Genomic DNA, 17,665 nt, shown 5'->3' with positions numbered 1-17,665 from the left:
GAGGAGTAAAGAAATATCTCTGAGGAGGCATAATTGAGGGCACATGCAACACAATCACCAGAAAAATGTTGGCATTGTATGTTTCTGCAAACCACTGATTCATTGCATTTTTAAGTTAATTTTTTGCAGGTATGCTGAAACTTTAAATTTGAACAACTCTGTCACTGACATGTAGTTAGGTTCAAGCAAGTAAAGTAAGATAGGTTGGGTTGAGGAAAAGAAACATGGTGACAACATATCTTGAAAATCTCAGAGTTCACTTGGTTTCACATGGGACACAAACACCTGTCTTCTATAGGAAAGCCCTATGTTTATTTGACCAATCCACCACCCCAATCTGTCTCCTTATGCAGACTTTCATGTTTCATAATACTTCCTTCTTTGCTCCCGTCAACAGATTGGTCACATGATCTCAGCCTTCCCACTTGCGTAGGTTATACATGAATGACTAATCTTTATGTGGATTATATATGAATTCTGGAGTATTACCCTTTCTAACTTTATGTACAAACAGTATATAAGAACAGCCTGACTAATGATCATTTTCATTATCCATGAGTGTTTGATTGTTCTTTGATTAACTGATTAGTTGATTCATTGATTTGGTCTCTGAAATATCACCAGGTTTTAATTTTAGCCTAAGGCGACATCGTCAATAATTATATAAAACAGAAATATGACCCCTATTTAGCACTTGCAAGCAGTAGGTAAACATTGACTAACACACTATAATGTGGTTGTTTGAAGATATAAGTGTTTATTAATATATTTGTCAGCAACTACATTAACAACTCCTTTTGGCACTCGTAAGTAGAGTCTGATGTATAAACAGATAAGGAATAATAATATAGTAAAACTAAAAATGATATAAAATATAAAAAAAAAAAATAAAAAACATTCAGATTCATTCTATGTATCGTGATGCTACAGGATGCTGACAAACATTGTTTTTCATGAATGTGAATTTCATGATGTGTTGAGTGCTTGGTGTATATAGTGGTAGAAATGATGGCTGTTTTATGGGGTGTGAAATCATTTTTTTCAAATAATCTCAAATCAAACAAAAAACAAATATATTTTCCTGATAATGGCATTTGGGAGAAGTTACTCTAATCCAGTCGGAGTTGTAGGAAAAAACAATCTTTGCACAGACTGATGAAATCAGAAACATTGCAAGCACGGATCTCATTAAATGTTGAAATTCCATTATTTTCCTATAATGTAATGAGAGGACGAACACAATTTGAGCATCAACAAACAGCATTAGAGTGGTCCTGTTTACTGTTATCTGTGCCTATTATAAACAATCCATTATCAATATTTCACTACTGCTTGAAAGTCAGTGCTTGTGTAGTATAAGTGTTTTTTTTACATATCAAGCTACAACCTTTGTGTCATCATTCTACAAAAGCCAAAATGTTTCATGTGTGTCCACTTGGATGTACTGCCAAATTCTGAGACAGCTTAAAGAAGTTAAGTGAATTTCTTAAAGAGGAAATTCAATTCACAGTCAAATGCTTGGGTAGACATTCCTGCAGTCATCGTGCCAATAACACCCAACCTCAAAACTTGCAACATTTGTGGCATTGTATTATGTGACAAAACAACAAATTTTCCCAGAATTTGGCAGTACATCCAGCCACTCTGGTGAGCCAGCCCAGGACCTCCACATCCAGCTTCGTCACCTCAATAATTAATTGTGACCAGCCACTGAGGCGATTTATGACACTTTTTTTCCTTTTCAAGTCTTTGATTGTTTAAGCAGTATGTTGCCTCAGCTGTTTGAGTGGCTGGTCTCAGATGATCTTGAGGTGAAGACACTGGATGTGAAGGTCCTGGGGTGGTGGGAGTTTACATGTGGTGTGCAGCTGTGAGGTTGAATATAGTGCCAAATTAAGACTAACAACACTGGAGATGCCTTATGGTAATAAAATGAACATTCAGTTTATGGACAGCAGCTTTGGTGGAACCTCCTGTGGTCAGCATGCTGATGGCACGCCCTCTCAAAACTTGTGACATCTGCAGCATTGTATTGATTGTGTGATAAAACTGCACATTTTAAAATAACCTTTTCATGTGAGTAGCCCAAAGCACAGTATCTTGGAAAAGGAGAAGCACTCACTAACACTGATTTTAACAATTTTGAGAAAAAATGAGAGAAACAAGTCTTTTGTGTGCAAAAGAAGTCTATGATCTTTATCTTAAACCTGTGAAAAGTGGGAGCAAAAACGAAAGTGTTGCTTGTATATCGTTGTTCAGTGTAGCTGAAGTGTGTGACAGATGGAACAAGCCTCCAGACTGCGCAGACTGTGAATGGAAAAGACCTAAAAGTCCTATAATTAGAAAGAAACAAATGAAAGAGAGAATAAAGTATGACAGAGGAAGAACAAGAGAAAGATCTCAACTGCTGAACTCATCAGGGGTGGCCCGAGGCGCGCGTGTGTGTGTGTGTGTGTGTGATAGATGGAAAACTAGTGTCTACAGGGACTTGTTCCAGTTCAGTATTTTCCATTTAACAGTGTGACATTTTATCGCGAGCCACTGAGCAAACTGCTCCTGTGTGAGCTGCCACAGTCATCCTCATCGTTCACATCTCTGCCAGCTCTTTATTGAAATGTCTACCTCTGTAAATATTTTCACATCTACAGCTGGGACTTTATTTCTCTGTCTCTCTCTGCTGTTTGTCTGTCGATGAGTGTACTGAACACACATACTGCTGTTATTGCTGCGAGGCTGTACTGCACAGTCACATGAGTTCACACATTCCTGCTGTACCTAAGAGCAGTACAACCAAACAGTCTTGCCTGAGAGCACCTTGGTGGGGGGGTTTATAAGAAGAGTTAATATTGCTTTTGAGATGTTATCACCTGATTACCATCAAACCAAAACTTTTATGCACTTTTCTGTTTTCTAAACCTTCTTTTTTTTAGCCAATTTCACATTTTCTATTGAAGTGAACATACGTAGCCTTGTCTTACTGAACCACTTGAATGTGCTGAATATTATCTATCCAAAGTTGTGCAGATATTTCAATCAAAACCAAAAATGCCAAACTCATGATGATGGTGTGCGAGAGATTCATTCTCTGAGGATCATGAACATCACAGCAGTCCAGCCAGTGGAGATATTTAAGTCTGGGTCATAGTGACCGAAACAGCCATGCTGCTAGTGTAGCTAAAAATCAACCTTATGACAGCAAAAAATCCATCATAAAATCATCAACAACTGTCACAATGCATATTGGCTGTCTGCTAATCATACTTTTGTTGTTTTTGAAATCATATTAATTGCTACAACTTTCTGCTTCTTAGGCTGCATTCACACCAAATCAGGTGTTGCAGAAATTTGCCACAGGGTTGTGAGGCTGTGTGGGAGTGCAAAATAATTGGCCCATATGTGGGGGAGTGGAGGGTGGAGAACAACTATAGAAAGCCAATCTCAGCGACTGAGTATTTGTCTTTGGTAAGCTTGTTTATGTTGGCTTAAAACATGTGTTGAATTCCTTTTGATTATTATCACTGTAGCATCTTTACTGTCACAAAGACACACGTGCACACACAAAAAACAAAGGGAGTGCTCGTCTTTATTGTAAAGTACACAGGAGCTGTTAAAATATACTTTATTTTTTTTTACTCACTAAAATATTAAATCAAAAGGGGCTGTGTTACTTGTTCCCATGAACTGCGGGCATCTTACGTACTGATCACCGGTTACGTTAACGGTCACTGCAACATGCCGTCAGAATGCTTTTCTCCAAAAGTTGATTCCATCTCAACTTTCTGCCGCAGGCCACTCCGGTATCAACTTGCCCTGCAGCTTCACCATCACAGCCTAGATACACTTCCCACATTCAAATAACTGGTAAGACTGGTATTTTCACTGCAACGCCTGACATGGTGTGAATGCAACCCTACGGGTACTATGGCAACTTCAGCCTTCAGAGGAAGGCGGATCTCTCTATTACTTGCTTCACCTGAGCTTTTATTGACTGTTTTCTTAATGTGTTAAAGGTTATTGGGGTGTTTTTCTTAACATAACCTTGAACAAGGTGCTAAATGGTGACTTGCTTAAGGTCATTCACTCTGGCCATGAGAACCAGCTAAACATCTAAGCTGAACTTAACTGTATGACTGGTCCATGTATCAGCTCAGAACCAGTTCTCCAAGTGCTGAAGTGTTAGCGTGAGAGTTTCACTGAAACCTGAACAGAGCCAGAAGTTTCATTCACACTTCAGATCAACACTTGTGAAATTTTCCTCGACAGTGCATTAAAAGCGCACCACCTACACACTTACACACACAGAGGCACTGCGGCAGAACAATAGACCAATGTACCACCGAGCCTAATTAATTTTCTCTAACAGGCTTCCTTCACTCAACAATTAGCGAGGCCTGTTACTGCAGAGAGGGGGAAGATGGGCTTTCTTTGAAGCTTTGCACGAGCTATTCTGTGTTTGAACTCCGCTGAACACGAGGGCAGCCATGAGAGTAGGTGTATTCATGTAATGTAATGTGCTTGTTACTCACCGTGATCATGTGCAAATACCATCAGGGACAATTCCTTCAGTCTCTGCGCAATCTCTTCATACGGTCCAGAATGCTCCCCGGCCCCATGGACAATTAACACAAGAGCCCTAAGAAGAGGAGAGGATAGTTAATTTACTTGTCCTCCTTTTATCTCCTATTTTAATCTCTCACGAGCAGAGACAAACAAACAGCAAATGTTTACATTTTTCTTCATGGGAGTGCCATCCTTCCTTTATTTATCAAACTGTAGATCTGCCTTGTACAGGCAGGGAGATCTTGATTTCTCTCCTTCAGTACAGGACTTTATTGACTGAAAGGGGAGGAGGGCAGTGAGATGAAGGAGATGATGAGATGGAGATTAACCCTTTGAAATCTGAGCAAATTGAGTGAGCGTGTCATGATTTCTGGAAAGAGACATTGCTGTTGAGTTTATCAGACTTATTTTTTGTGGCTCGGAGCACCATAAGCCAGGTGCCATCTAGTTACATTACACTGAGAGAAGACAGACATCTCTGAGGCATGTCTAAGTGCAAATTATTGAGGTCGAATTCTGACTGTGTATATACTATTTACTGCTCTCTTTTTGCCTTACACTAATTATGAAAGTCTTTTAATATTTCTAAAATGCAAATGTGTGTTCAAATAACCATGACATCCAAGCAGCCCCAGGCTAGTGGGACAGTTAAGTCTTTGTCTACCTTTCCTTTGAGGCAACTCAACAGGCTCACTACACACAAAGCAATTAGCAACTTGTCAAACATGCCCCAAAGCCAAAGCCAGCACGAAATGTCAAAAACATGCTCTTTTCGCAAAATGGACTCATTATGTAAAAGCTAACAGGATAATCTGTTGTTCATTTCACCTATTAATGCATTTCAGTCAAGGCTGAGAGGTGATGACAGAGAGAAGATATCATGTAAAGAATATTCTTTTCAAGACTTTAAGTTTACTCAGAAAGAAAGACCTTTTGGTTATTGACGCTCCGGCTGTGAGAGAAGGTTTTCTGAGGTTGTGTTTCTTCTATCAGTGCATATTAAGCAGCGCAGCAGCACTGAAACGCTGCAGTGTTCTCTCTCTAAGCAGCAGCAGTGCTGAGAAGCCTGCGAGAGCTTCAATCAGCGGCAGACAATTAGCCCAAATGTATTCAGCGACAGAGAAAAAGGAAAGGGAGTGAAACAGGGAGAAAGTGAGCGAGAGCATGAGGCGGGTAAAAGAGTGGAATAAGAGTAGCTGTTCATCAGGCTTCATTAGCAAAATCACTCTGATTCCACTTGCTGCTCCTTCCCTTCTTTTAGAAAAGCCATTGCCTCGGGCTGAGACTTCCTCTGCACTTTCTGGCTCAGAGCGAGTGTGTGTATACATGCATGTGTGTGTGCTTTGGTGAGCATGTGTGTGAATGAGGGGCTTTGTATGGGCACAATGTTCTGTAACACACATGCTGAGGGGCAGCGGGGATTAATGGGGCTAATCTGGGTTCATTGTAAAGACGACTGTACAGTGAACAACACACTGCACACTCCACTGAAAACCTCAGCTGTAATGTGACATTTTTAATTTGCTCTTTCTTTTTCCACCATGCTCTCCATCCATCAATCTTTAAAAACCCTCTTTGGTCTGCCTTAATCTTTCTTTCTTCTTCCGTCTAACTTTTTTTCTCCATCTTTGCTTCTTCTTCGTCAATTTCAGTTTTAAGTACGCCTGAGTTGCCAGGAAAAAAATCAAATAAAAGCAATATGTCTGGTGACAGCTAACAGTGGGAGATGTAAAGTCTGCTTTTTCTTGAAGGATTTAATTACCCAGAATCTTAACAGATGTCTGCATTCATTCAGACCCAGGCATCTGCAGACAAGTGACAATATTCAGGCATCATCAGTGTGTCGTTCAGCCGTGCAGAGCAGATCACTGTTTCCACTTTGCTAAAAGTGGTCTGGCAAAACTCAAGAGGCATTCACTAGGGACAAGTGTTATTTCAAAATGCTGTGACATTTTGGTATTGTACTTCTTTACTTAGACATCAACCTGAATCCTCTCTTCACCTGGGTGGACAAATGCACCACAAGGCTCTCAGTTGCCCAGTTGTGTAAAAATACTTATCAACATGACAGCAACAAAATGTGTTTCTGGATACATTTTAGGCTAGAAATTGGCCACACTGTTGCAGGATTGTGCTTTACTTTGTATATTGGATACCTAAGGTACTTTAAATAAATGCTCAGGCAAATTACCAGCAGCATTCAACTGATTGAGATTAGGTTTTAGTGATTTAGGGGACCTCTGACTGCTTTTAACACTAAGTTCAACACATCGTCAAATCTAAACAAAAGAATAGGTTGCTTGCCAATGACTTCTAAAACGATATACGACTGTTGGGGAGTCTCTGCAACAGCCACAGTTAAACATGTGGTTAACATTGTGAAGCCAGCATAGTTTTTATCACCTAAACCAAAATGAAATGGTAAGGTTTAGGTAACAAAAATGCTTAGTTGAGTTTCCAAAAAAAAAAAAAAGATCATGGCTTGGGTTAAAATAAGTACATTTGTTTCGTTGACTTTTGGTTTCACACAGGACACACACTTGTCCTTGTCTCTTGGGTGAAAATCCTGTGTTTGTTTGACCCGGCCATCTACCCTGACCTTCGTCCCTACCGAGACTGTGTCTCTCCCTACACTACATTGCCCGAGTTCCTCCTTCGCTCCCGTTACAATTACTGCGGCCACTCGAGCTTTCGGCCCACCAATTAACTTCTGGGTTGTTATTTTGGGTAAGGGCAGGCTACTAAGTCAAGTTGATTTTATTTTTGGAGCATAGTTAAAAACTGCAGTTGACCAAAGAGCTGACTGGGAACAAAATACCATAACAGATGAAGCAAACAACAATATGAACAGGAGAAAACAACAAACAAACAAACGTTGGACTGAAATGCCTCTTATTATTAGGAGTTCCTCTGAACTCAGAGATTTAGGAGAAACTTTAAGGCTTTGGATGTTTTGTGAATACAGCCCCGAGTATTGTGAAGCTAATGCTAACTTCCATTTAAAGGTGGGGTAGGAAGGACCGATCATGATTAAGCAGGGGTAGGACTTTTTGGGGAAACATTTAAAGATGATATTTCAACTAACACAAAGTGTCTTTGCCTTTGATTGTACAGGGATGTTATATATTTAGACAAATAACGATTATTTCAAATATCGATAAATCTCTAATTTGTAACCCGCCTCACACAATGATATTCAGATGTTGTTGCCTTGAAACCTGAAAGTGGGAGCGGCTTCACATCAGCACTAAACTTTAAATCTAACTGTGTATTATCACCTGCCTGATTATTCTCTGATTAGAAATGTTTTGATTCTTTTGTGTGTAGCTTAAGTACGTTAATCTCCCAGTAACAAGAAAGGAGCTTTTAGTTCTCTCTCTTTATCTCTCTTCACCCTCTCTGTCTTGCCCTGTCATGTCTCATGGGAACTGGAGACCGACTTGTCTCCCACACCAGTTTTAGTTGCTGGACCAACATGGCTTATAACCAGCTTTATTAAAACACTCAGAGAGAGTGAGAGAGAGAGTTTAGTCCTCCCCCTGGCTCGACTCAGAGCTACTCCAAACAACCACAGGCCCAAAACAAAGCCAAGACCCTAATCCCCTTAATGCGATGCTGACTGGCTGCTCCAAGATTATTTAGGAACTCACAAACCGTCCAACTCAAACCCTTCTCCACCCTTTAACCATAATTTTAACACCAAAAAGCAAAAATCTTAGGCATTTTAGGCATCTGATGCTCACAGAGGCTGACAGTTACAAGAAGGAATGACAAAATCATGCCGGGTTTCTACGAATGCCGTGTTATGAAATTCTGTGACTTTTCCATAATTTTCCACAATATAGAGCATGTACTCAAAATATCTTAACATCTTGTTCTAATGTAATTTGTTGATCTATTTTCTATAAGAAAAAAACAATCTGGTTCTCACCACAGTTCACTAATGAGAAATTATAACCACCATTCAGAGCAGTAAACAAGGAGAGCTGTGAAAGTTCATTCCGCTGCAAGGAGACACACTAAATGTCCTGTCTTTAATCACAAGACTTACAAGAAACCAATAATGAGGAGTTTCATTATTTAAAAGAAAAATAGTATGGAAGCTAAATAGTGGGAAATGTGTCTGACATCAGTTAAAGTCTCCCTAACGTGTAGCTGAGTATACTACAATTAAATTAACAGACGTAATGGTACTCTGGTGACTCATAGCAGCAGATAACCACTCATTCAGGGAGTAAATTACACTCAAGGTACAGTTATTATGTTTATATCATTTCATTTACTTGGTGATAGGGAGCAATGAGGCAAAGACTTGGGAGAGAGATGGGAAATGTCTTCTATTTCTCTGGGCTAGCCAACACAGGGGACAGTCACTCATTATAGCTACACTATTGTGCTTACATTCTTTATTTTACTTACAACTCTTCACCATCATATAAAACCTGTACATTTCAGCTCTGCTGGTACCTCTGACACAATGCCAAAGAGCACAAATTTAGTAATCTGGATCACGAAATGTCTACTGAGCGTTGACTGAAGTGAACGCAGCATTAGAATGTGTTAGCATGTGCAGGCTAAAATAATAAGCCTTTTTCAGCAAAACTATTTTGCCATGTGTCTACAGGTAAATAACAGGTGTAAACAAAATGAGTGAAAGCTGAATTTCATTTAGATACTTTAGTTTCAGGATCCCAGTAGTGTGCTCTGGCTCACGGTCACACTGCCATGACTTACTTGAATAGAAAGGAGCAATCATTTTTCTGAGTATGTCAACTCAAAATGCAGGAAAAAGGGTTATACCACCCTGACTATCCTGTTGCTTTGCACCTGATTGTGCAAGACCAAGTTTAATCAGGCAGAATAAGTTCACAGACATATCTGAGATTAAAAATGTTGAGTGTGACATGTCTCTGGGGCGACAGTCCAACATCATGTTAATGTGTTGAATTTGCTTTTGCTGGTGTGCTCTTATGTAAACATACTGTGGTGTTAAATTAACGCTGAATGTTTTGGCGTCTGTGTGTCCAGACTGGACAGGAGCCAGAGGACGAGACGTAACGACCGAACACTGGCATGTTAATACGATTAATAGACTTAGACTGCTCAGAACCTAATGGTGTGTGTGTGTGTGTATGTGTGTGTATGTGTGTGTGTGTGTGTGTGTGTCCCTTTACTCTAATCTTGTGTGTACCACAGTGTGAATGTTAGAAAGAGAACCACAAATTGCTGAGCTTTCTTTGAAGAGCTGCCCAAAGGAAATGATGTACAGCGTGTGTGTGTGCGTGTGTGTCTGTGTGTGTGTGTGTGTGTGGGTGTGTGTGTGTGTGTGAGACCACATCAGTGCTGTTAAATGCAGACTCTGTAAATGTACAGTTTTAGGGGTGTGTATTGAAATTTAGAGGCAAAGATTAAAGGAAAAGAGAAAGACGAGAGGATCAGAGAGAAAAAGAGAAGATATATGTGAGACAGGGAGGAAACAGGACATCATCAGCTTTTGAAAAGCCAAACTTAGAACGTTTTTGGGACAGTAAAGCTAAAATAAAGAAACCACATGACCAGCCTGCCAAATTATACACTAATTCCCAGGTAAAGTATAGTGACTGTATATATTTAATTATAGGTCAGGTCACACCAATATATAAAATGGCCAATTTTTAGAAGCAGCGGTTCAACATAAAGCCCTGAAAGTAGTAGCTTCACTGTAACTGTATTCTGCTCAGTTCAAAAGTTTTAATAGTTTTTCTGACATTTTAAGCCATGGTTTACCAGGTGACAGTGACATTTAATGCAGCTGAAGCAAAAGCAAAATGGATATGACAGAGAAGAACAACGAGACAAGTGGAAAATGAGAAGGGATGAAGTGTGACAAACCGGTACAGAAAAGAAAGTGTGCGTGTGTGTGTGCGTGTGTGTGTGTGCATGCACGCATGTGCTGCACAGAAAAAAACACAACAGAGAGAGAGACGGAGAAACTGCTGTGTGATGGTTAGAAATGAAGGCAGACAGACAGCAGGAGATTTTACGCCAGTGATACAAGAGGTAAACCAGAGAGGCCACCATGATATTAAATATATTCCACTGCACAGCTAAAGACTTCTCTCTTTTTATCAGCCTAACTCTCTTCTCGCACAGTGCAGATGGTGGAGCTAAGGGGCAAAAAAAAGACCTATAAGCTCAACAGTTACTGTCTGTTTCCAGTAATAATTACATGTAATCACCTACTTGCTGTGGAAGGTTCAAACTGTGTTGTGGGGATTTGTATGAATCTGACTGATGCTGCAAACAAACGACTTCAATTTAAACGTACATGTTGTCATATGGATAGATGGACAAATACACCCAAACTGTGTACCTGCAGAGATGGAGCAGAATTAAAAAAAGTTTTTGAATGGTGTTTTTATGAATTGGTTTGTCTCCTGTGTTTATGATTGAATAACTTTCTTTCTATGTTCCTTTAACCCCCCCCCATGTTTCATGATTGATGATTATCTTTCTTCTTATGTAATTGTATTATTCTTTGATGTATCTTATCACAAGTTGCTGTTTCAAAGTTCCCCTTTCCCAATGATCAAATTGCATTTTATATATAAGAAATGATAAAAGATATATAATGAATACATCTGTATGGCAGCAGAACCTAATCTTATTTATGGAAATCATAGTAGTTGTGTGGAATGCTTTGATAACTAGTTATATATTCGCACAATTAATGTTTCATCTTACTTTAATGGTAAATCCTGTGATGTTACCGTTGCAGTAATTTTAATTCACTGTAACGGTCTAAATGAAATCATGAAGTCACTGTGAATGTGAGCAACAGTGGAAAGAAAACTGAAAAATTGACTTCTTCTCTGTATCTTTTTCAAATTAATTTACACTAAATGATCACAGCTGGCACTTTTGATCACCAACGCTGAATTTTATGGGAATACAAGTGGCCCTAATATTTCATACACTGCATTACTCAGCCAAAATTTGCCCCCGAGCACAAACATGAAGAGAATCATTATAGAGCTTTTATCTTTGTGAAGTATCCTCCGCTGACGAGCGTAACATTGGCAGCGAGCAGCAGGAAAATGAAATGTTCTGAAAGCAGAAACGCAGACAGGGAAGGAAACTCATCCAGACACCATCAGCGAAAACTTCGATTACAGATTGACCTATTTATACAATTTGTGTGTGTGTGTTTGTGTTTATGACAAACTGTGGTATGCAAAGATGTTTGTTATGTGAAAATACAGGTGTGCAGTGCACGTATGTTGGTCCCCATGTGGAGTCAAAGCCCCTGTTGGACGTCTATTGCAGATTTGTCAAATATTGTAGATGCCCCTCCCCTTCACCTTTCACCTACTTCCTGGTTCTAGTGAAAGGGCTTTTCAGGCGCTCATGACCTTTGACCCCATGTCATTCACATCCCAACGAGAAACATTTCAAATAAAGATCTGCATATTTTTGGAGGTTTTATTGCTGTATCTTTCAGACTTTTCAATCATCTTTTTGTCATGTGATTCATAAACAATATACAGCATGTTGCTGGCATGAAAAGCCAGTTCCCTGCCTGCAGTTTTATGCTCATTTATCTATTTAAGGCTTCATTTTGTTTCACAATCGACTAAGAAAATTTAAAAACATGAGAGAAACTATAGAAAATAAAGTTGTGCTGTACAGATTAGCCGCTTGACAGTAATACCCAGCTACTATCCAAAAAAATAATAATATCACCACAGAAAAACACAATCTCCGATAAATAACTTCTCAATTTAAGCACAAGCTTAACAAAACAACTTTGAACAGTTTGGCTGTGAAAGAGAACCATCAATGATCTTAACTGTACAGAAAGTGAGTGTAGCAACAAAAATCAATATCAGGAATGTTATGCTGATGTTCTTTCCATTCAGCCGTTTAAGCTATGTTCACAAACTGCTCTTTGTTGATATGAATACTGTCCTTGAAACACATTTACAACCTTTCACAACCAGTCCATATTCAATCCAAAAACTGTTTCTTCATGACTGCTGCCAAAGAACAACATGTGATGTGTTTTTTAAGCCATCACCTGCATTGACCTGCTGTTACTGCAGCGTTTTCTCATTCAGCCATCCACATGTTGGTCCAGCAGCATCACATTCATTGGTTCCCAAATTAATCAGACAATTTTCCTATTAAACTGCAAACATGCTTTCTGAAACAAACGAGTTCGCTGGCTGATGGTCAACAAACAAAATAACTATCTCCTAATCTGTACACATTTTTTGCTCACAATCAGTTCATCAAACTTCACTAAGGTGTCTCCACCTCCGCCTCTTGACACAAAGGACGCATGTTGCACGGGTCTGCTTAATTTCCGCTTCTTTGCTAAACAAACACTCCATGTGATTACCTCTCTGGCTGGCCTTTTATTGGTCCAGATAGCTGAGTTAATAAAAGTAGGCATGGCCCTCTCAAACTGCTGCGTGTCACCATGGTTACAGCACATGACATCTCAACTTTAATGTTTCTGACGATGCATTGAATAGTCAATACATGGGTTAAGCAGTTTTTTCAAGCATTTATTCCCAACTTCTAGCATCTCAGCTGTAAGGACGTGCTGCCTTTCTTTGTTTAAAATGATAGAAAACTGAAAATCTTTGGGTTTTGATAAAGCACTAAAAAGACATCACTTTGGACTTTAGGAAACTGTTATTTTTTGCTTTTTCTGGCATTTAGTGATGAAAAGATTAATCAGTGAAAATAGGAAATAATCATCTGATAAACAGATGAAAAATTAAATAATTGGTTTGTTTTTGAGTAAACCAGAAGACTAATTGCCAACAGTAGCATATTATCAGAAGTCTCTATATAATCACACTTTCCCACAGTCATGCATAAATTCAACTCCAAATCATGCAACACTATGAAGCATTTTGCAATGAAGTCTTAGAGACTTTTGGCTGCTGTTTGAACAAAGTGTCAAACAGCAAATCTGTTGTCGGGAAATTCCTTTCATCATCAAAGCTTATCACTGCACCAGCTGCTGCTGTGGCTGATATCAAAATATTCTTGTCTAACACACAAAAACGATAAATGTTCTTGCTGTTTTCAGGAATAATCCACAAACCGAAAACCATCCATCCTTCCATAAAGTATACCATTTTCGAGTTGTATGACAAAACATTTATTTTAAAAGCAGCCAAAGTGAATGCATACAACTTTTAATTCCTTTTCCCCATTCATGCCGATGGCTATAGTCACTTTTTAACTTAAATACTTCTAAATGCTCTTAGCTGCTGGCTAAGCTGCATCGACAGAGATTTCCTGAATGTGTTTCTGACACACTGTGTCACGTTGTGTTAAATTACTAATCTGACTGCTGCAGCGAGTGGGTTGCTGTGAGTCTGGAGGCTGCATCCATCCAGTCAGACCACAGAGAGCTCCTTCACTGTGAAACATCAGCGTGCAGGGGCAGCTTGTGTTAAAACAGGAGGTGTGTGCATCAGAGTATTTCTTTCATGGTTAAGTGTAGGCTGCACGACAGACAACAGGCTGGAGTGTTTTGTGACACTTGCTCAGCAGTTTTACTCAATGATGACATCCTGTGTGTAACTGCATTAAGGGATTCAGATGCCGGCATGTCCCGGAGATGCTGATTTCACTCACAACTACCAATGATTATACTGAGATAAACACACACACAGCAGCATATTAAGACCAGTAAATCAGTATGTGGGTGCACTGAGGGTGGTCTTCTAAATGGCTTCTGTTTTGTCAGCTTGTAAAATGCGCCGTAAAACGACCTGACACAGCTCCCAGGAGCTGCTAGCTCAGCTAAAATAATTTAATAAGTCTGGTCTTCAGCGAAGAATTTAAGTGTTCTGTGAAAGTTTAAATGCGGCCTTGAGAGCTTTTTCACAGCAGTATGTGTACAATTTTTGAGGAATTGAAAAAACTTTTCTTTTTTTGAATGAAACTGTCAAATTTGAGTAAAATGCACACAAATCAGACACAAAATATCCGCTACTATCAGCTATTAACACCTGTCGATGGGTATACACATCGTGATGCACTAGGGCTGCACAGTAATCGAATATTAATCACAATTTTGGCTTTCGACAGTTACATGAACATGATCAGCTGTGACACGCGTTTAAAATGCGTGCTTCGATCATAGAAAGCTCTGCTGCATGTCAGATCAAGCACTTCCTAAACTAACACCCAGCCTCCACTTTTGATGAGCTGTCATGCCGCTACAAAAGCACCCTGCAGCTGCAGCCTGTGAAAAATTACCCTGAATGTTGCAACTGTAGACGGGCAAAATAAAATTCTTTCATCATCAACCATCATCATTTGTTGTTTGGAAGAGTTTTGGATTTAGGAGAGAGCAAATAATCCGCAAAAAAAACAGCATGAAACTTGTGTCTGTGCCAGAAAGTAACAGAACTAACCTGTTAAGCCAGCTAAAAAACAGGTGGAAACGCAGACTGCTTCACTTGATTCCACAAAGAATCCTGATGGAGCCATGACCGAGAACCAAAACTAATTTGGTGGAAAAGTGGTAGAAGAGTCACACTGCTAACTCAGCCTCACTGAATCCCTGTCCTTGTCTAGCATCAACTCAAACATCTATAACAGTGATGCTGCAGCGTGTCACAGTACTGTGACAGCTGTATATAAATAATATTTTTTTTAAAAAATAGTTACGTATCAATAGATCCAAGATTTTTTAATTATCAGAATGTCACACAAAGTGAAAGTGAAAGCAGTGCTCTGTTCATTTAAACGTGAACATGCCATAAAAAAATGTTAAGTCCCTAAAAACAATGAATAATCTTGATGAATAACTGTGATCTCAATTTTGATCTAAATAATTGTGATTACCATTTTGGCCGTAATCATACAGCGCTATGATATACAGCATTTCACTGAGTCTTACAGGTCTCTTTGTACCATGATTGCATGCCTTTTTAGCGTGGTCACTGGCTGGCCTCCAGTGAGAAAGCTCTTATGTAAGCCATCCAAAGCCTCGGCTCTAAAACAGTTACAACGCAGAGAGATCTGCAGCTATTTTAAGCCTGCAGTGACTCTGATTTTTACTTCCAAAGGACATGATTTGCAGGAGAAAAATAAAGCTGTTATGGTAAGCCAATCAAATTTGTTATTTGGTTTATTGATGCTTTTGGCTGGAAATGTTTTCAGAGTTGGTTAATCATTTCCAAGATTCCTGACAAGCTTGAAATCTAAGAGTAGGCAGTAGATTTCTGTTCACGTGGTAGTGTAGGCATCATGGATGTATTTTAGAGTAGACATGGGTCTGGGAAAGGTCTTCTGAGTGACCACAGTACGGCCACAGTACACTGAGGAATTGCGGGCAATTGTGAGGTCATATATTTGTCCCACTGCCTGAACACAATCATGCACATTTACATTTTAACGAGAGCTTCCAGAGCGCATCAGGCAACAACCCAACCACAAATACATCGTCCCGAGGAGTAATATTCAAAGATATCCGCACACAGGTATACAAACACCCACATGTACAAATACAGATAAATCATGGATGGCAGCAAGGTAAACACACATGCATATACGCATGCTAATTGTAAACTATGAGCTGCGTTTTATGAAGCAATGATGCAGCAGAGGCACAGACACAAGTGTCAGAGTTAATGAGTCACTGCTCTACTGAGATGTGCAAGCCTCGCCTGTGTATGTGAGTGTGTGAGAGAGAGACAGAGAGATCAGTTATGTCTTGACTCCAGATGTTTTGTAGGCATTTCTGTCACATCCATTTCCTCCTGTGCTCTCACACTGCAAGCAAATGTGTGGTTTGTGAGTGAGCTTAAACATGACATCTGTGTCCTGTTTCATGCACCGCTGCAGCCGAGAATGCACAGTGAGGGGGCCCTTTAAGAGCAGGCTATATATCACTACCGTGTCCTTTTTAAAAAAACTGGTTTCATAAATCATCTATTTGTTTTGTTTGATATCTTTTTGGCTAAGAGACTACATTGTCATTTACACTTTTTCACTCACCAGAATGCCTGATGAGTCAGGATCTCATGACTTTTGCTAAATAAACTTTGATGCTGTTCATCAGGGCGGAGAGAAAGACTTCAAAAGACACTAGTATGAAGAGGTGACAGGTGTAACCATGTCATGCCCAAAACTTCCTCATGCGTGAAAACCACAGCCTGTCCTCATTTATTTCCTTTGTGTTTTTCTAAAACCCAGCCAAACGTGTGTTGATGTGTCAATGATTTCATGGATCTAAGTGAGCCACAAAGTCCAACAAAGCTAGTTCTTTTTTAACAGATGCCTCCAAAAGTTGATTAATATTTCACAGTGACAACTTGTACTGTGGATCTCCACCCACGGTAAATGTTTGATTTATTAACAGAATGTGTTAACTTTTTTTTTAGGTGGTTAGACCAGTAACTGCTCCTGGGTCTTTTTTTAGAAAACGGGGTCATGGCCCAGTATGAGTCACTGGTGCATCTGGTAGTCAGTGGCCTCTATGAGGAGATTAACATAATTATAATGTTTTTAACGAGCTTGGGTCAGCTTGGGTTTTCTCTTTATGATGTCATTTTGTTTTCTCATTTTGACCTGGGGATGTTTTATGTTGCATATGGTTAAGAAGTAAACTGGATGCTTAAATAAGGGGCCAGACTGATCTTCAATATGACTTAGAATAAGGATGTGGGGATGATGTATTATTATCATCATGGGCTCGGACAGCTTTTGACATTTGTATTAATTACTGTTGAGTTACTGCTCAACCAAGGAGGCTACTTTTCAGCCAGTATTACTGCTCGCAATGTTCAAGATCAAGGTTAATGTCATGTGTAAGAAAAAAATAATGATAATGAAATGCCTGTGCTCATTTGCACTCTCTGCCTCTACACAAGGGTCATACATCCCCAGACAAGAACAAAAAATAAACATGACCCACAACATTCGGCTAACCTATAAGTAACAATGTGCAGTGTATATGGGTGCGTCAATGGTTCAGCAATCTAACTGCCAAAAACAAGAGAATGCTGCTGAGAGGACAGGTGTGCGATTTGATGCTCCGGTCAGGTTTCTTCAGTGGAAGGAGCAAGAACAGAGCATAAATAGAATGGCAGGT

General features: G+C 39.5%; 1 protein-coding gene across 3 annotated transcripts in view; it reads right to left on the bottom strand.

The window, feature by feature from the left end:
- The window catches only part of mgll (monoglyceride lipase), a 39,562-nt gene that overhangs the window by 18,888 nt on the left and 3,009 nt on the right, over positions 1-17,665 (bottom strand). For all 3 annotated transcript variants that reach the window (XM_042491905.1, XM_042491904.1, XM_042491903.1), the window contains one exon: positions 4,527-4,633. In XM_042491905.1, coding sequence (XP_042347839.1) covers positions 4,527-4,633 — 107 coding nt within the window. The remainder of the gene's footprint in view (positions 1-4,526; positions 4,634-17,665) is intronic.

Source organism: Plectropomus leopardus, chromosome 8 (assembly GCF_008729295.1).
Source record: "Plectropomus leopardus isolate mb chromosome 8, YSFRI_Pleo_2.0, whole genome shotgun sequence".
NCBI lineage: Eukaryota > Metazoa > Chordata > Actinopteri > Perciformes > Serranidae > Plectropomus > Plectropomus leopardus.
The sequence above is the reverse complement of the archived record's forward strand: the minus strand, read 5'-3'. Positions and strand labels throughout refer to the sequence as shown.